At 35.7% G+C, this 18,001-nt stretch overlaps 1 protein-coding gene across 6 annotated transcripts in view; it reads left to right on the top strand.

The window, feature by feature from the left end:
- SYT14 (synaptotagmin 14) overlaps positions 1-18,001 on the top strand; it is an 82,164-nt gene that overhangs the window by 23,200 nt on the left and 40,963 nt on the right. For 2 of the 6 annotated variants that reach the window (XM_068676182.1, XM_068676183.1), the window contains exons 3-4: positions 3,317-3,481; positions 9,742-9,960. In XM_068676182.1, the coding sequence (XP_068532283.1) occupies positions 3,317-3,481; positions 9,742-9,960 (384 nt within the window). Of the gene's footprint in view, positions 1-3,316; positions 3,482-4,422; positions 5,722-9,741; positions 9,961-18,001 lie in introns of those variants that run through there. The other 4 variants (XM_068676180.1, XM_068676179.1, XM_068676184.1 and 1 more) reach the window with 3 other exon arrangements.

The raw sequence follows: 18,001 nt of genomic DNA, 5'->3' as shown, positions 1-18,001 counted from the left end.
CTAGTCTCATTTGGGTTGGGATCAGTAACTGAGAAAAATGGATGTTGTTCAAACGTTCTCACCTATCCATATGCAGTCTTGGGAGGAGGGGAGCATGCTTACTGCCAGCAGAGCCTTGGGAGATTTCATCGATTGGACTTTGAGGTCAAAAAGGAAGATACATAGCACAAACAGAGACTTTTTTTCAAAAATTTCAAAGCTTTTTCATATTTAGGAAGATTTCATGAAAATGATTAATGGATGCCTGAAACTTGCCAAATTTACCTCTAAATCAGGGAATATCAGGGCTTTTTTAATTATTTTGCTTTATTTTTTAGTAGAAAAAAAAATCACCACTATGTCTGTAACTTTTTTTTTCCAGCACATTCTTGGTCATGGCTTAACTATTTTTCTTGAAAATTAAAGACCTTCTGTGTGAGGCAGAGTTGCCATAAACTTCAGCTATAGCAAGTGATTTTAATAAAATCATAAGCATTTCCAAACAGACTTCTGAAGAGAATATCAGGTAATCAGAGCATGTGCAACCAAGAAGTTTCATAAGCCAAAGTGTTTTTCTTTCTATTCATTCATGTTAATGAAAACAATTAAAAATATATATATAATGATAATGTTATAACTTTTTGTCCTCTATGGACAGAAATCCCACTTTTCTCACCTAGTTGCTCTGCTTGACAGCAGGTTGTCTCATCCTGAAGGACTGATGGGGAGCTCTAACTATATGGATCTCTGTACATTGTCTGAAATTGAAAATTAGGCTCACCTGCTCTACCCTGTTGGACTTTTTTTTTTAATTCTGTTTCTATTCAGTAGTTGTACTGCATTTTTATATTTCTTGGGTTGTCTTGGACTTCAGTGGTTTGAAAGGTGAAGGTGAGATCTTTAAGGCTTTCAATCATTTCTAACTTTGCCTTCGGTTCTTAAGACAGAGTTTCTAGCTTAACTGAGTTAATTAAAAATTGTTCATGCTTTCCCAATTATTCTGATATAATCTAATAAAATGTGAAAAAAATACTGAAGCTTGTCCAAATACAAGCTTCTAATCTGATGATGGTTTATAGTTTATTTCTTTGAGTCTTCTTTGGTTGACATTTTGGTATTTCTTCAGTAATTTTGTCAGGATGGATGGTTCAAAGCTATAGCAAAGTTCATTTTCTTCTGAAAGTTGTAGGGGGAGAAGTGAGGGTTTTACGCACAATATTACATGATGAGGTAAATGTGGAGTAAAAATTATTTGCACTGTTTCAGATAGGTCTGGATGTCCAGCTCAGGATGGAAGTGCAAATCAGAGCAGTTCCTTTTAGAAAGGTGCCTTTCTTTGCTATGTAGTTTTTTAGGAAAGCGCACCTTGATTTTATTCAGCTGGGCAGCTAAGCTGCACCACAACTTCTGTCTCACTCCCAGTCCTCAAAAGAAAAGGGGGAGAAAATAATGAAAAGGACTCAAGGTTTGAGATGAAGACAGAGACATCACTCACCAATTATTATGAGCAAAACAGACACAAAATAGATTAATGTAATTTATTGCCTATTACTAACAGGCTAGTGCAGTGAGAAACTAAAAGCAAACTAAAACCATGTTTCCCCATCCATTCTCTTCTACCCTCTTCCACACAGCACAGGGGAATGGGGGTTGTGGTCAGTCCCTGACGCTTCATCTCTGATGCTCCTTCACGGTCACTCTCTGCCTGGCCCCACACAGGGTCCCTCCCATGAGATGCCGTCGTTCCCAAACTGAGCCTGCGGGGGCTGCCCAGAGGCAGCAGCTCTTCAAGCACTGCTCCCACATGGCTCCGTCCCACGGGGTCCATCCATCCATCCCCCAGCAGCAAACTGCTCCAGCACAGGTCCTCCATGGGCAGCAGCTCCCCCTAAACCCCCTGCTCCTGCGGGGGCTCCTCTCCACGGGCTGCAGCTCCGGCCCGGGGCCTGCTCCTGCGGGGGCTCTCCATGGGCCGCAGCCTCCTCCAGGCCACATCCACCTGCTCCACCGGGGGCTCCTCCACCCACTGGGGGGCTGCAGTGTGAAGATCTGCTCCATGTGGGACCCATGGGCTGCAGGGGCGCAATATGTTCCAGTGCTTAACCCCTCTTATTCTGAATTCCACCCCTCCTTGCCCCCATATCCAACTGTGATTTTCTTTGCTGCTACTTCTGACTGTTGCTTCTCGTCTTTCTGTTTTGCATCTCCACAAACACAGAGTCTGCTGTCAACTTTTCTTTTATCCTGCTCTGTTTTATGTAGTGAGAGATGTTGCCACACAATATTAAACTCCTAATGTAAAATGCCAAGGGCTTTGCAGATGGTATTAACAAATCCAATAAATCTTTATAAATCTTCTGTAAATAGAAGAAGACTCATTTCAAATAATAAAGTTGCCCCTAATTACTTTTTCCTCATTGGTCCCATTTCATACATCCATTCCCAGGTTCTGTATTTTTAAAAAAATATCCTAAATAATCTTGGCCTTATGGTATTATGGCTGTGAATACTTAGATTCTGATGGACTTGCAAGATTCTGTTCCCACAAAAGATGCCCAAAACTCCCTTTCAGTTATCTGCTTTGTGGTGATTACATGTTCTTTATTTTATACACTGAGACACATCAGTCTACTTCAGCCTTGGTTCCTCTACCAGGTTTCAGTTAAGTATGCTTTATCTCACATAGCTCTTTCTTGTTTTATATGCAAGCGGTACAAATACCAGGATAAGGAACGTACAGTCATGTGCTTTTTCTTTCAGTTTTGTTGCTCACACAGAATTCTGTTTGTTAAGGAGCGGCAAGGGCCAGTTCATCCCTAAGAAGGAGGAGCCAGAAGCTGAGCATAGCAAGGCTGGCAGAGGCAACGTCCTCACCAGCAAGGGCCCAGTCCCTCCCCAGCAGTGCTGTCTCTGAGTTGTCTCTGAGTCCAGCTAGCCAAACCTCCTGCCCCTTCTGGAGAGAGGAGATGCTCTGAGGCATTCCATCAAAAGTCATCAGCCTTAGTGCATGCTGATAATCCCCCCATTTTCTGCTGAGGTCCTATCTCATTATGGGGTCCAGTATTACAGCAGAACCTCTTACTTACAATGTCAGTCATCCCTTACAAGAACCAGATACTTTCTATTCTCTGAAAAGATGATCGGAGGAGAAAAAAATGATGAACTTCAACACTGTTAAACATTAACTCTAATGAAGAAGCCGATGTATATTGTATCTTACTTATACTTGGAACTTTAGTAATATTTATTAATGACCAATCCTGATAGATAATAAAACTTTTACAAGCCTTATTTTTACAAGACTGTTTTTTTGTATGTGTCTTTCTCTTTCTTTTAGTATCTCCTGAAGCAATTGGATTCCTGTCTGCTGTTGGGGTATTCATTATCCTCATGCTGCTACTTTTCCTATATATTAATAAGAAGATGTGTTTTGAAAATGTTGGTGGCTTCCCAGATCTTGATTCTGGATACACTACAAGAACAAATTCACGAGATAAACTTTGTAAGTATCTGAAATATAACATTAAGCTTCAAGTTACAAGAATCTGCATTTTTACAAGGAGGTGTAGAAATACTCAGATAATCATTTTGCTCAAGTGATGAAAACATACTGCGTTGACTCTTTACTGTGATTCTAAATTATGTGGAAAGGAAGAAACTTTTGTATTCACAAGCCACAGAAATTCAAGCACTGTGCAACTAAGGAGTTGACATTTACTTATTTAGATATTTCTCATGCACTGTGTGAATACTCCTGAACATATTTTAATCACCCCATAATAGTGTACAATTAAATCTTCTCAAGTAAATTTGTGGGTGGAATTCTTGAGTTTTCACTCAGCCTTTTAAAATCCTTTACTGACTTTTTGGATAAGGTATTGTATTTACTCACTTGGAAAATAATCTTAAAGAAGTAAAACATCAGAAGCTAAGTAGATCTTTTTAATTGGCTAACAAGTTATCTCTACACTTTTTTAATAATGTCTTATAATATATTTATAAACAAAAAAGCAGACCTCCTAAAAGATATGGAGACTTGGTTAAAACAAAACAAAACTTTCAGTACCTCTGAGATGTAGGTATTGAATGAACTTTGTTAGCTGCTTTGAGAGAAGAGACAAGCACCAGAGGACAGAATAGGAAATTTGAGACTTTGTTTCCTTCCACCTTTTTAAAAAGTGCAGCTAAATTTTCATTTTTTTTGGAGACAGAAAAAATTATTGCTTCTGGAAATCAAGTCTTCCTTCTTAATGTACTTTTTGCTACAGAACAAGTCTTCGTGTTTTGAAATATGTTACGTTATGTAAAATACAACACATATTTGGGGCTCAGGAATTCTCCATTATGTGTGTGTTTGTGCAGTTAGTATGTTAAAAACTTACTGTAGTGTGACATTCATGAAAGGTCATAATTTAAATGTCTTACAACTTCTTCTTTGCAGGTTAGAATAAAAATACATATTCGTTCCTCACACAGTTGTCTTATTTTTGAAAATAATGAATTTTATTATGGCTAGTTGATGCTACAGTTGATAGAAGACTGTCATTTTGCTGGTTGATTGTGGCTTCATTTCAAGATACTTATTTTTGATACTTAACTTATTATTTTCAATGAATGTTGAATGGAAAGAGCAAAGCTGCAGTCTCCCCTGTTAAATGTATTGAGTTTGAGGTAGCAAAAGTAAATAGCTATGAAATAGAACTTGAAGAAATGATGTTTATCTCTTTGTGAAACGGAAGATCTTTCAAAAAAAAAAAAATTGTTTTGCTGCTGAATAGATTGGACAAATGGCGTTTTTCAGAAACTTCCACCAAAATCTGAGTCTTCCCTCTGTGTCTTCTCTGGTGGACACTCTCAGCAATGCTGTAGATGATCTGACTAGTGTTGTTGGAGAAGTCAGCTACAGCGTAGCCGATACAGTAACTGAACAAGTAACAAGCATGATAAATGGCCTTCGTGCAGAAGATGAAAGCTCCAAAATACAGAATGATAAACCTATGCAAGGTGGTAAAGAGGAAAACACACCATTGTTAACTGAGCCTAAGGAAATCTATATGAAAGCAAAGAATGGTATTGCTGAAACTCATTATTCCAATTCATTAGATCTTGTAAAAAAAGGTACAAATGAAGATGGAGTATCTGACCATGTCATGGGCAAAAAACAGTGCCAGTTGAAAGGCAGAGATAGTAACGGTCATTTAGATGATATGGAAGTTCCTTGGGATTTGAAGAATGTAGGAAGATCTTTCAAAAGGGAAGCAGTAGGAGAAAATGGGTATTTTGCAAATGATAAGTTACTGAAGGATGGTAGCCTGAAAAGTAATAAGCTTATGATGGAGGAATCTACTGAGAAACAAGGTAGTTGCCTATATGCAGTATCAGATAATTCTAAGAATCAGTTGAATAAAAAAAACAAACAACGATCTCCTGGAATTGAATGTAATGATTCTGAAGAAGTGCACAGTATGACTGTTCCACAAGATTTAGAAACAAAATGTGTTGATGTACAGAAGCAAAAATTATCAAACTCCAGCTTGAGGAAGACGCACAATGAACATCCCAATTGCATTAATGAAATCAAAGAAAAGAAATCTGAAACCTTTTTTGACAGAAAAGGAAAATCTATAACCAAGAGTGAAGGTGATGCATCAGCTACCATTGTAAAAATAGGTAAAAAGAAATACTCAGAGAAATCAGAAAATAAATCAGGAGAGCTGTGTAATAAGAAGACAGCAGGAAAAGGTGAGAAGTCTGTCAGCAAACTGCATTCTTCAACCTTTCCTGAAACTTATAATACTTCCTACTTCTTTCACATAATTTACACATTTCACTTTAATAATAGTGTTTCCTGTCAATGAAAGTAGGTCTGTTTTGTCAGGGCTTCATTTTATAATTATGTTGATATTTCTTGGAATTTAATTACTTTTTAAAGTATTAGTTAAAGGAACTGATTATTAAATGTCTTTCCTATGTTCTAACTTTTCTTTTTCTACATACAGTTTTTCTTACCTTTTCTCAAGTGTCTTTTGTGGCTTCTGTCGAAGACTAGAAATTAATTAATACTGGAAATTAAGACTTGTTCTGCTAAAGTGTTTTTTGTGATTTTGTGTATTTTAAAACCATTGCATAAAATGTGCAAAGATAACAAAGGGGGAAAATGAACTTCTGTTATATTGGCATTATAGCGGATCTTCAGAATGTATTTCAAAGATATGTAAGGTAATTTCAAGACAGAATGAATGACAAGTGACAATTAATGCTTTTAAGTATAGAAAGAACAAGGCTTGTCTTAAAGAAAGTTGTAGTCTTACAGAGGAAATGTGTGTTGTTGATATGAGTGCTGTGCGTGCTGTCTTCAATATCCAGTTCTAAGCGATATGACAAAGGTATTGCAATAAAAGTTTATGAACAAGAAGTGAAATCCAGTGTTTTTACAAAGTTGTGTTGCAGGCTGTGTAGTGAATTTTTAAAAAGCAACAGGCTTTTCTGGAGATGCTGCTTCTGTAGAGAAATGAATAATCTGCTAAAGGAAATAAGGTTTTAGGTTGTTTGTTTGTTTTTTCGGTGTGTGTTTCCTTATCTGAAAATTTCAGTTAAGTTTTTTAAAATTTGATTTAGTAGGTGATTACTGTGTTTGTATCATAAAATGTGATCTTATCTGTTATTTCCTCATGTGATACAATATTTGTAAAGTATATTCTCTATCAAAAGTTGTATTTTCTCTGCTATAATAAGTAAATAAATAGGTTTCAATAGGTTAATAATGCTATATGAGCTGTGTTAGCCAAATAAATAGAAGTCTTTATGAAAAAGAATTCTCTTTAGGTAGGCTTCTGACTAAGGTATAAACATTAAAAGAGAAGTGGCAAGGAAAGGCATAAAATCCTTAGGGATATATATATTCTTTTAAATAACAGAGGAAGGTGTTTTTCTTTTTTTTTTTGTTTGTTTTGCTTTGTCAAAGAAACTGAAACAGTTGTTCATTTAAAAAATCTTTCCATGGACAACTTGTGTTTTAACTCTAAACAGGTCCTCTGAAGAGGTCTTGTTTCATGGCTTTTATTAGTAGTATACATCCTCTCTTTCCTGTTCTTTTACGTTACGAACTGGACAAAAAATATGCTGTATCACTGAGATCTTCTGGCTGCTTACAAATATCAGTGTATTCTTAGAGGCATAACTTTCAGCACTTGTTTCAAACATGCTGCTTCCATGATTTATGCTGTTCTGTTTTTGATACTTTATGCAGACTGATTAATTCACCTAATTTCATATTTGCAAATACATTCCTTGTAAATGATGTATCTAGTGCTGATGTCTAGCATTATCTTTGAGCCCTGGCATGCCCTGTTTTATTTGTGGAAGCTTCCCAGGTGACAATTTTCAACCTGCTGAGGGCCATCTGAGATGCAAAATTTTTGTCTGCGTAGCAGTGAAGGAGACTACTTCTGAGCAGCCTCTTGTAGTGAATCTGCTAACCAGAATATATCCCGCTTAGTGTGACATTCTCAACAGGTGAACAGTGGAATTGAATTTGCTTTAGAGCCATCCGTACAATAGGAAGCACTATGTCTGTTGGATGTGAATTAAAATTGATAGCCTACAGCTGGAAGATCTAGTTGCTCATTAGCAGTCTATTAAGGCAACAGTTTTCCTACAAATACTAAATTAAAATTATGTATGCATTGCATGTGGAAATGGTAGCACCATCTGCAGATAAGGTTTCCTGACATTTTCCATTACAAGACCTTACTTTCAGTTGCTTTTAACAGTGTGCCAAATTTAAAATAATTGGGATGAAATTTGACATACTTTCTATCTGAGATTTTTTTTTCAAGTTTAAAAACTTTAGCTGTTTCCAGTATGGGAAAAAATGCTTTAGCACTTCTGTGTATTGGAGTATGTACTTTAAATGTAGGAAAGCACTTCTCCAATGTCAGAGACACATAGAAGCTTACCTAAAATTGGGAAGAAAGGACCTCTGTAATAGGAAGAGAAAAAAACTTGACTGTAAAAGAGACTTAGATGGCTAGTATGGGTTGAATTACTCAAATTTCCTATGGCTGATTTCTGAGTAAGCTGAATCCCTTCTTTAGTCAGAATGCCCAAGCGGAGGAGTGAGGCTGGCTGGGTGTGAAGATGAAAACTAATAGGAGCTGAAATCATGGAATCACAGAATCATTAACGTCAGAAAAGACCTCCAAGATCATCTGGTCGAACCATCCCCCTACCACCACTGTCATCCACTAAACCATATCGCTAAGCACCACATCCAACCCTTCCTTAAACACCCCCAGGGACGGTGACTCCACCACCTCCCTGGGCAACCCATTCCAATGCCTGACTGCTCTTTCTGAGAAGAAATGTCTCCTCATTTCTAACCTGAACCTCCCCTGGTGCAACTTGAGGCTATTCCCTCTAGTCCTGTCACTAGTTACCTGTGAGAATAGGCCAACCCACAGCTTCCTTTCAGGTAGCTGTAGAGAGCAATGAGGTCTCTCCTGAGCCTCCTCTTCCCCAGAGCAAACAACCCCAGCTCCCTCAGCCGATCCTCACAGGACTTGTGCTCCAGGCCCTTCACCAGTTTCGTAGCCCTGCTCTGGACATATTCCAGGGCCTTGATGTCCTTCTTGTACTGAGGGGCCCAAATGAGCTAGGCCAGGGACTAGGATGAGGGCATGAAAGGGAGGAGAAGAGGCTCTGCTAGTCTGGGTCACGTGTTAGACAATGTTCACTAGCAGAATAAAGAGCATAACAACAGTGTTGTGGGCATCTTGGAGTTCTGCTTTCAGTAGGCAGATTATATACTGTAGGCTTTCTCACATAGAGCAGTGGTAATACTGACCTTTATTAAGTTTACGTGAACTCATTTAATGCCTGTTAGAACATGAGATCTACAAAACATCTGCATAGCATATTAAATATGGATGGAAGCCATGTTTGGAAAAGGGAGGGGGAAACTTTATTATTACAGAACTAAAAATGCAGCTGATTCTTTGACTTGTGGGGGAAGTCATACTTCAGAGATGTGGGTTGGATCAAGTTGGCCACGGAAGCGGGCATTGCAGAGGAACTGGGATAAGAGAGTTACCCAGTTAGGTTGTTCTGTGCATCTTTGGCTGTTGCCAGGTGTCTGTAATGAGAATCTGCATTAATTTGAGTTACTGAACAAGGGGCTGTTTATTCTAAGTTAAATGAAATTGTGCATGCAAACATCCATACTGACATTTTTCCATTTGTTTTTGTGAATTTAAGCACTACTAACACAAATATCCTAAAATGATTTTGTCATAGGCTTGTTCTCATAAATCAGGTTAATTTCTACTTTATTTTGCATGCTTGCAGCAAAAATCAGTTGGGTGTGAAGCATCAGGAGTTGCCTTTCTGTGACATATTAGGTATCCAAGTGTGATAGTGAAGCAGCACTGACTTTACTTCACATAAAATACTTTGAGCATTTTCTTCGTTAATGAAGTGTTTCAAGAACTTCAGTGTGTGCAGCTTACAAAGATGGATCAGTTCTCTATTTAATAAGATTTAGAATGTTTTGGAGGCTTAACCATCTCTCAGTTTTTGTCCAAAATAAAATTAGCTCTCAAATAACAAAATCACAATATCTCTAATAACAGAAAGATGGTATTTAAAAATATTACAGAAATTTTAGTTGAAGTAGCTTAAATATCTTCACTGATAACCTCTTATGGTTATTTTCTTGTATTCTATTTTGAGCTGTAGTCGATTTGCTCTATTTTATTCAAACAGACAACTCTTATATGAGTAAAGATCAGCATGGTTCATCATCTGAGAGTGAAGATGAAGCACTGGGTAAATATCATGAGGCCTTGTCTAGAACCCAGAGTTCCAGGCTGCCAGTGGTGGATGGCAGACAGCAAAAAAACTATGTATGGGAAACCAGACAAAAATATAGTCCCCTGTCTGCAGAATATGATGGATACAGTAGTGAAGCCTCAATAGATGAAGGTAAGATTGATTTAAAAGCATTCCTTTTATTCCAAATTTCAGAGTTATGTTGTGGATAAGTAAGTTGTAGACAGGAATAGCTTGACTTGCAAATAATCAATGTCAGCAAGAAATATCCAGATACCTTTTATATGTGTGCATGCTCCAAAAGAAAAAAAAAAAAAAAATTGTGTATTCTTCCAGAAATGCTGCAAATGCTTCCAGAAATGCTGCAAATGATATAATATCTTGTTATATTAAATTTCATCCAGTTTTATCATTACTCATTTCATTCTTTGGGGAATTTACTTTAAACTGTTTTTGTTTAGGAAGGAAATGTGGCAACTCTTGATGAATTCAGTGGTATTGGAAATGCAAATAAAACCCATTACGCCTTTATTGATAACCTGTCATAACAGCAAAGTAAATGGAATCAGTTATTGGTTCTCAGTGCCTATGGTTGTTGCATTTTGCATTACTAGAACGTTCTGCACTTTCTCTTTTGAAATCAGAAAAAGAAATTATTTGATTAATCTGAACTATCCATGGAGGTAAAAGTTGGATGTGAATAATGGGACCGTTTCCTTTTGTGGTATATATCTCTTGATTTTGACTAAGGGCGACAGCAGCTGCCTGTTGTAGAGGCTGAGAATTCTGCAATCAATATTTCATCAATATGCTTTTTGTGCTTGAAAATAGCTGCATGTGAGAACTGTATCTGTAGGCATTTTTCTAACATGAAAGACAAGCTCAATTGAAGTTATGTAAAAGTCAGGTTCTAATATAGATGCTGTATTACAGTAAGATATTTGTTGGATGCATTTTAATATATTGAAGTGCAGGGTTTTTTGACACTGGATTTTTCTAAGAAGCGTTGGACACCTGTAATTAAAATATGTCTATACTTAAATGTTGTCTATGGTCCAGAAGAGCTAGAAAAAATTATTTCTTTTATTTTATTTATTCAATTAGATGAAAGTCTGCTTGTCACTACAATTTGAAATTAGTGCATGCGTCCTGTGGTAAGACACAAACGATGTGAAAGTAAGTTGCAGGTCAAGAGGAATACTTTCTGATCATGAGAATTTTCAGTTCTTTCCTTTGCTGTTAAAGGCTGGGAGATGAGTTCTAGCAAACAGGGAAGGAGACACAAAAGAGAGGTCAGGTGGTAATAAGGTCATGTAGACAACAAGGAGGAAGGGATACTAAACATAAACAAAGTATCCTGTGGGGTGTGTGTTTATATATATATACATATATATGTATGTATATATACATATACACACTGAGCTTTATCAACAGCATGTTGGGGGGAATAAGATAAGATACTATGGCTGATGACACTGTTCAGATGGAATGTTGATGTATATTAACAGGAAATGGAAAATTCTATTGTATTTTTAAAATTCTATAATAATACTACTTCTAGATACCCAGAATAATGTATTTGTCTCTTTTCAAACTGTTGAGGCCACTTTTTGAAATAGTCATGGAATGATTCATATTGGAAGGAACACATAACATTCCTTTTTCTATTTCACAGTTGTTCAGATTTTTGATCCTAGTTCATCTTTTCAGTGAAGAGTTCTCAGTTCATCTGAGCATTTCACTTTGGCCCTGTAAGTGTTAATGTCATTATTTTAGCTTGTATCTACCTTTTGTTTCTGTAATACTAGTCTTTTGTCATCTTCTCACATAGTCAAAATTCATATTAGCTGACTTTAATTCTCTTCTGAGGATTGAGAACTCCAGTATTGAAATCTTTATCATGGTTAGAATGCAAGACAAAAGAACCTGTTGGCAAGTCCAAGCATTGCAGCAGGAAAGTAATGCTTGTGTTCCCCCTCCTTTTTTTCCTTTTTTTTTCCTTTTTTTTTTTTTTTTTTTTTTTTTATTCTCTCGCTAAAGATAGCTGTCACCAGCTGCTATCCTTTCTCAACACTTCTTCCATTCAGGAAGCTGGCTGGATCTAAAACTCATTTTTATATATGCACACACACATGCACTAAAATTAGTATGTAAATTGAATTTATTATAATGAAAGAACACTCAGGGTTTGGGAAGGGAAAAAAAGCAAAAGTTATCAAAACATACTAACTTAGAAAACTGTATGTTTTTAACCACATACTTCTACTTGCAAACAGCTTTAGTGCTGTCAGTGTTCTGCTTTTGCTGCTGCTTGTTCTCTTCCAGCATTTTACAAGTGGAGAATCAGCGTGGTTGTTTATTTGATAGCCTGCAGTCGTTCCATGCTTGCAAAAAGTCATGCAAAGTAGCTTTCAACTGCTAGCAAGTTAGACTGATTTTAATTTTAACTCTTTTTTTTTTTTTTTTTTTTTTTTTAATCAATTGATCTCAAAAAGTATGTTCAATTGTATTAAAAATTTTTTTTTTGGAGCTGGACATGGCAACAAATTAGCCTAGTACTTTACACTTTTTGGTGTCCTGAAGGTGGCACACTAGAGTAATTAGTAATTTGTTGTTCTTCATATTGAACAAGAATCTTTGCACAATATAAAAAATGTGTTTGACTAGAGAAGAACCCAGAGTATGCCTCATTATATTATGCTCGTTATGGAGGGAAAGATGCTCAACCAAGAACTTTGATAAAAAGAGAAGGTGGAAACCTCATATGAAAGTCTGCAGTCAAAAATCGAGAGAGAGACTGGCCAACACTACCAAACAGTTCATATGTTTTCAGAGAAATGATTTACTGAATAGGTGAGGTTAAAAATCATCTGTTGCAAGTGGGATAGCATCAACATTCTTGATGTTTCAGTGTAATTTTTAAAATTTCAAAGCTTTACTATTCCTTAAGGTTGTGGCATACATATATAAGAGACCTAATGCCATGGGAACCCTGAAACTTGTAAAGTAATTGGTTTATATGATATTGACTTATTTTTATAAGACATTTAAAGACAAATGATAGAACTGTGTCTTGATTCTTTGTAATGGAAGGGGAGCAAGCAGTGTTTTCCTATGTACATTATTAAACATGAGAAATAATTGTCAATATATCTGGTGTCTGTATTCTTCTGTTTCCTCATATGTATGTTATCATTTCTACTTCTGAGAAGTAAACATTACAGCAGCACTTCCAGCCTATGGCACCAATCAATCCATACGTTGACCAGGGATTGATAGCATTGCAGTGCAGTGATGAGAAGAGAACTCATTTTTGTCTCATCTCTGTTTTTCCCCTGCTCATTTCTGGTAAATCAGCCTCTGATGATATCATTAAAAATTCCATCAGAGGTAGAGTAATGAGTGATGAAAATGGGAAGTTTCATTTTCAGAAAAATCTGTGTTACTTTGTCTTAGAGCAGTTAATCTCTATCACATGTTGTATCTTGTGACAGTGTGCTGTGTGTTTTCAAAGAAGTCAATAAATGGTTTACCTAATAAGTATTTACTCTGCACTATACTTTAATCTTCATTTTTAAAATTTGTTTGTTTAGACATGTCTGCACTTAACATTGCACAAAAATTCCGCGAGAGACAAAAATGTAGTCTTGTCTGTACTAATACATCTTGTAAACTTTGCATTGCTAAAAACATGTACGATGTATCATTTGATTTACCACAATCACCAAAATATCTGATCATATTATTGTAAAAAACACTTATTATCAATTACTTAATTACATATATTTTCCGTTGGTGTGTCTCTAAAAATGTCTTATTCTGAAGTCTGAAAATGTGTGACATGTTTTCACAACATTCTTTTCTCCTCTAGATGGCCTTATTAATCTTCCTTTTCAGTATATTCAGTATATTTCGTATATAGAACTGACGTAGAATTTTGTATAACGTTTTTAATCATTAAATGAGGAAAACAAGGTATTTTATGGATTTTTGGGGTATGTTTTGATGATGGAAAGTTCTAGTCACACTTTTGTTTGTTCTGTGAAATATGTTTTAAAAATTTTAATTCACAGATGCCAGCTCATGGACAGATTCTGATCTACTTTATATATTTATATAGTGCATTTGGTGCATTTAGATTCTGATGACTTTTAATTTATATTTTAAATGAAAAAAAAAAAAGTGCTTAGATGCAAGCATGTCTGCAGGCTCCAAGCTTTTGATTTTTTTTTTCTCCCAGTGAGCTCCTCACGGACAGACTTGATTCTAGAGTATCTCTAAAAGAAAATCTGTTTCATTAGAAAATCAAGATGATGAGAAATAAAAGTAAAACAGTACAGAACAGCAATGTAAATGGTTCAGAAGATGCTTGACTGTTGCACAAATGACTTAAAACTATTAATCATGGAAAAGACAGAAACCTGTATAATTACAATATTTCTTGGTAACTATATGTAGACTAAATCCAGTCTTTGTGTTTAGGCCCAGATTCCTAGGGTCAGCTCAGTCTAAAACCTTATTTCTCTCAAGTATTCTTTGTTCTTTGCCTTATTATCCAATAAAATATGGATACTTACTTGAAGTGACCTTTTCTCCTTTTTCCTGATACATATCCTGATATAACTTCCCTTTCATTTTTGACAACATTCATACTATATATTATTCCCTTCCCTTTCAAACGCTGTTATTATCATGTTGAGTAGGTAGTACAGGATTAGTGTAGGCTGTGGTATTACACATGAGTTTCAGAAAGTAAAGAACAAAAATAGGAAATAAAAAAAGCCTAAATAACAAAGTAAGATATTTCTGATAACTGGAAGACTATTGTGAAGTGGTGACCTAAATAAGAAAGTGCATTTGTTTACAGACTTTACATTTCAAGTTGATGTTATTCTTTTGCATTTTGGTAACTGAAGTATTTTTTAGTGTCTGTATTGGTTGTGATCTTAAATGGGCCCCGCTTTCCTGATAATTTCAATTTCCAAAACATTAACAGTTTGATATTAATTTAGCCTCTTCATCTCCAAAGCAGTGGCTACTTCATGAACTTTAAAAACTCAACCTCATACAGGCAAGTTGTGTCTTTGTCTCTGAAAGCTTCATAGGCAAATACAATACATCTTCTTTAATGAAGCGGTCTAAATTCTGGAAAGTGGAGGTTCTTAAGCTTACAAGTGTTAGGGTAAATGTATTGAAATCAGTGTTTTGCAGGCAAATGTCAAAAGCTGTAGGTTCTTCTTTGCTTTTGCAATCAGGATTCTCTGAATCTCTTATCAGAAATGAAAGGGAGAAGAGGGTGAGAAAAGATTTTTATTTTTTTTTATGTAGTTAGTTTATGCTGTTCTTAACGCATGTCTCACTCTTTAACAGCTGTGCAAAATTCCAGACATTAGCAAGCAAATCAAGGAAACTGATCCCAATTCTGGAGTAAGTGGCATCATACTGGAAAAAGTTGAAAACTTATCCAGCATATTCAGATATGCTTTATTTATGATTACTAGCTTTGTACGGCCACAGGTTCCATCTCCAACCTGTTTTAAAGTCTTTTTCTAACATCTTAATTGGTAAAGCCCTGCGGCTGAAGACATGTTTGTTCAGAAGCTCTATTTCTGAGACTGGCCCAAGTGCCTTACATTTCACAAGGTTTTTTGGAAACATATGGAAGCACTAAAAGACTGCAGTGAGAAAACATAAGTTCTCTTAAATGAGAATCTGCTGCACTAGCAGGCATATGCTACTGGATTTTGTCCATCTTTTCCATATTGTGAAGGTAGAATATGATGTTATTTTTGTAGTTTATCTTCTCCACTTTTATTCTTCTCTAGGCTTTCGGCACTTTATGTTGATATGTCTGTTGGACATATGTTTGCCTTGCTCCTCAGTGTCAATCTTTGCACGTGAAGGCGACTGTTCTTCTGGAATGTCTTGGATCTGATTCTTTTTGCAGCTTTTTGCCTTTTCTTTCTCTCCTGTTAGTTTTCATTTATCAGGAAAAGTGTCTTCACTGTGCAACTTGAATGTATAGAGTGATTTTATGTCAGTATCTTCCCAACATAACCAAAAGCTCTTTCACAAGCACCTCAAAGTTGGTATGCAGGTGAATCTCCCCATTTTGTTAAAGCCCTTCCTCAGACTTGTCAAGCAAAGGTGAAAGCCACTGTACAGGCTGAGATAGGAGAAAAGGATCCCTCAGTAAATCACGTGGTTTCCAGGTTAGTTTCTTTCATTGTTCCTTACGTATAAGCAGATCTGTTTTCAAGCCAAGTCTGAATGAAGACTTACTGTTGGAAAATTGTGGAGTGAGTGTCACAGTATAGTTGTATCATATTAAGTAAAATATAGCCATGAAGTTCTCTGCAAATTGGACTATCCGTATGTTTCAGATGCAAAGAATTACAGGCCAAGAAGATGGTTTAGGTGGAATAAGAACTTTGAACTGGTATTGAGACTAGAAGAGTGAAACTCAGTTGAATAATTTGTCATGTTGTGATGTTAACTTAAATGGTCACTTCTCTTTTTTTTCCATCCACGTGCTTTAAAGGAATAAATATAATGGAAAGAATATTGAGGAAGAAGGTGACTACACATTTTTCTCTGTGTCTTTATCAGATTATCTGTGAAATTGTTTTGGTTTAATATCTGTTGAAAGAAAATATTCTTTTTGCTCTGTGGCTTTAGGTAGACACCGTGCTTCAAACAGTACATTCATCAAGATACTTCAGAGTAGTAATTCCCAAATGTTTCAAAGTTTTGGGGGCTGAGTCACATTACAGCTATGAGGTATTCTACTACTCATACTCATGTACCTTAGCTGATAGTATACTTGTATACTATTCGTTTTTATGGTTCTTGATGCACTTAGAAATTTTTGGGAAAGAAAAAGGTGTTTTTTTTTTTATTATAATTATTATATCTTTTTTTTTTTTATTTGATCTAGCTTACTTGTGCTTCTGATTTTTATTATGTGGACATCTACTCTTGAAAATATTTATCTTAGGAGTAATTTGAAATCATTATGTAGTACAGAAGAAAGGGCAATGATGCAATGCTGATGATACAAAAATTCTAGTTTCTGATTATTGTGTGTCTGCCTCCTATTTATTGGTAAATCAAAGTGAGTGTTCCTTGTTTTCAAAGCCCTTACAAGAAAATTTCTTGTGGTTTTTAAGCCTTGGGGAGTGTGGCAGTTCAATGCATATCCGTAACAAGTGATATATAGAGCTTGCTATAGTAATCTATATCCATGTTTTAGGGGTAGTTCTGTGTAGTGCATGATGCTTTTGAAATTCAAGGATCTACAGAGAATTGTCCAGGAAAACTTCATTCAACATGTGTTCTGTTTTGTTTCTCTTGTGTTTTTTGTTTTTTGTTTTTTTTTTTTTTTTTTAAGTTTTGAAGTACCTTCCTAGTGCATTATGACAGTCCCCTATTATTCTTCTATAATAGTGGAAGACAGTCAATTCTGTTAAGCGTTTGAAATTATGATGCCTGTTTCTGAAAAGATTTAGTGAACTGAGTATTGTTAAGACTAAGGTTGTTTAAAGATTAACTTTTGCTCTGCTTTTTCTTCAGTTTTATGGAATTTATATACTTCTTGTTTCCCAAGAAAATGTTACTCTTTGTATTTTGAAAAGTTGCTGATAGTAAAGAAATATTACTTATTAGATTATGATCATATGTTACACTTATTACAATATGATCATATTGTGGTTATGGTTCTTTAACCACATGAATGGCAGATAAGCATGTTGTTTACAAATGGAGTCTAGAGATATAGAATGGATGGAGTCCATACATAGATATAGGAAATACATGTGTAATTCAATATTATTCTTGTAATTTTCTTGGGTAATATTATGGAGCTGTTGAGGTAAATAGGGGAGGTAAGTGCAAAGGAGATTCTGGGATGAATTTATATACAGTTTGGAAGAGAAAAGAGTTACACTGAGGAATTTAAGTTGAAAAGTCAGATAGATGACATACAAGTTGTGCACATTAAGTGTTTTGTCAACCAAATAAAACACGCAGGCTAGCTCGATAGAATTAATTTTAATAATTCTGAAATTATGGATTTACTGTGTGATTAACAGTAGAGATGCTGGAAAAAGATATTAAAGCATGCATGTCATCTACTGCTGAGAGAAGAAAACTAGTAATAAAAATCAGTCAGTGATGATGATAAGATTTTCGACAT

The sequence above is a fragment of the Anas acuta genome, chromosome 3 (genome assembly GCF_963932015.1).
Source record: "Anas acuta chromosome 3, bAnaAcu1.1, whole genome shotgun sequence".
In the NCBI taxonomy this organism is placed as follows: domain Eukaryota; kingdom Metazoa; phylum Chordata; class Aves; order Anseriformes; family Anatidae; genus Anas; species Anas acuta.
Note: the sequence above shows the minus strand (reverse complement) of the source record. Positions and strands in the feature narration are given on the sequence as shown.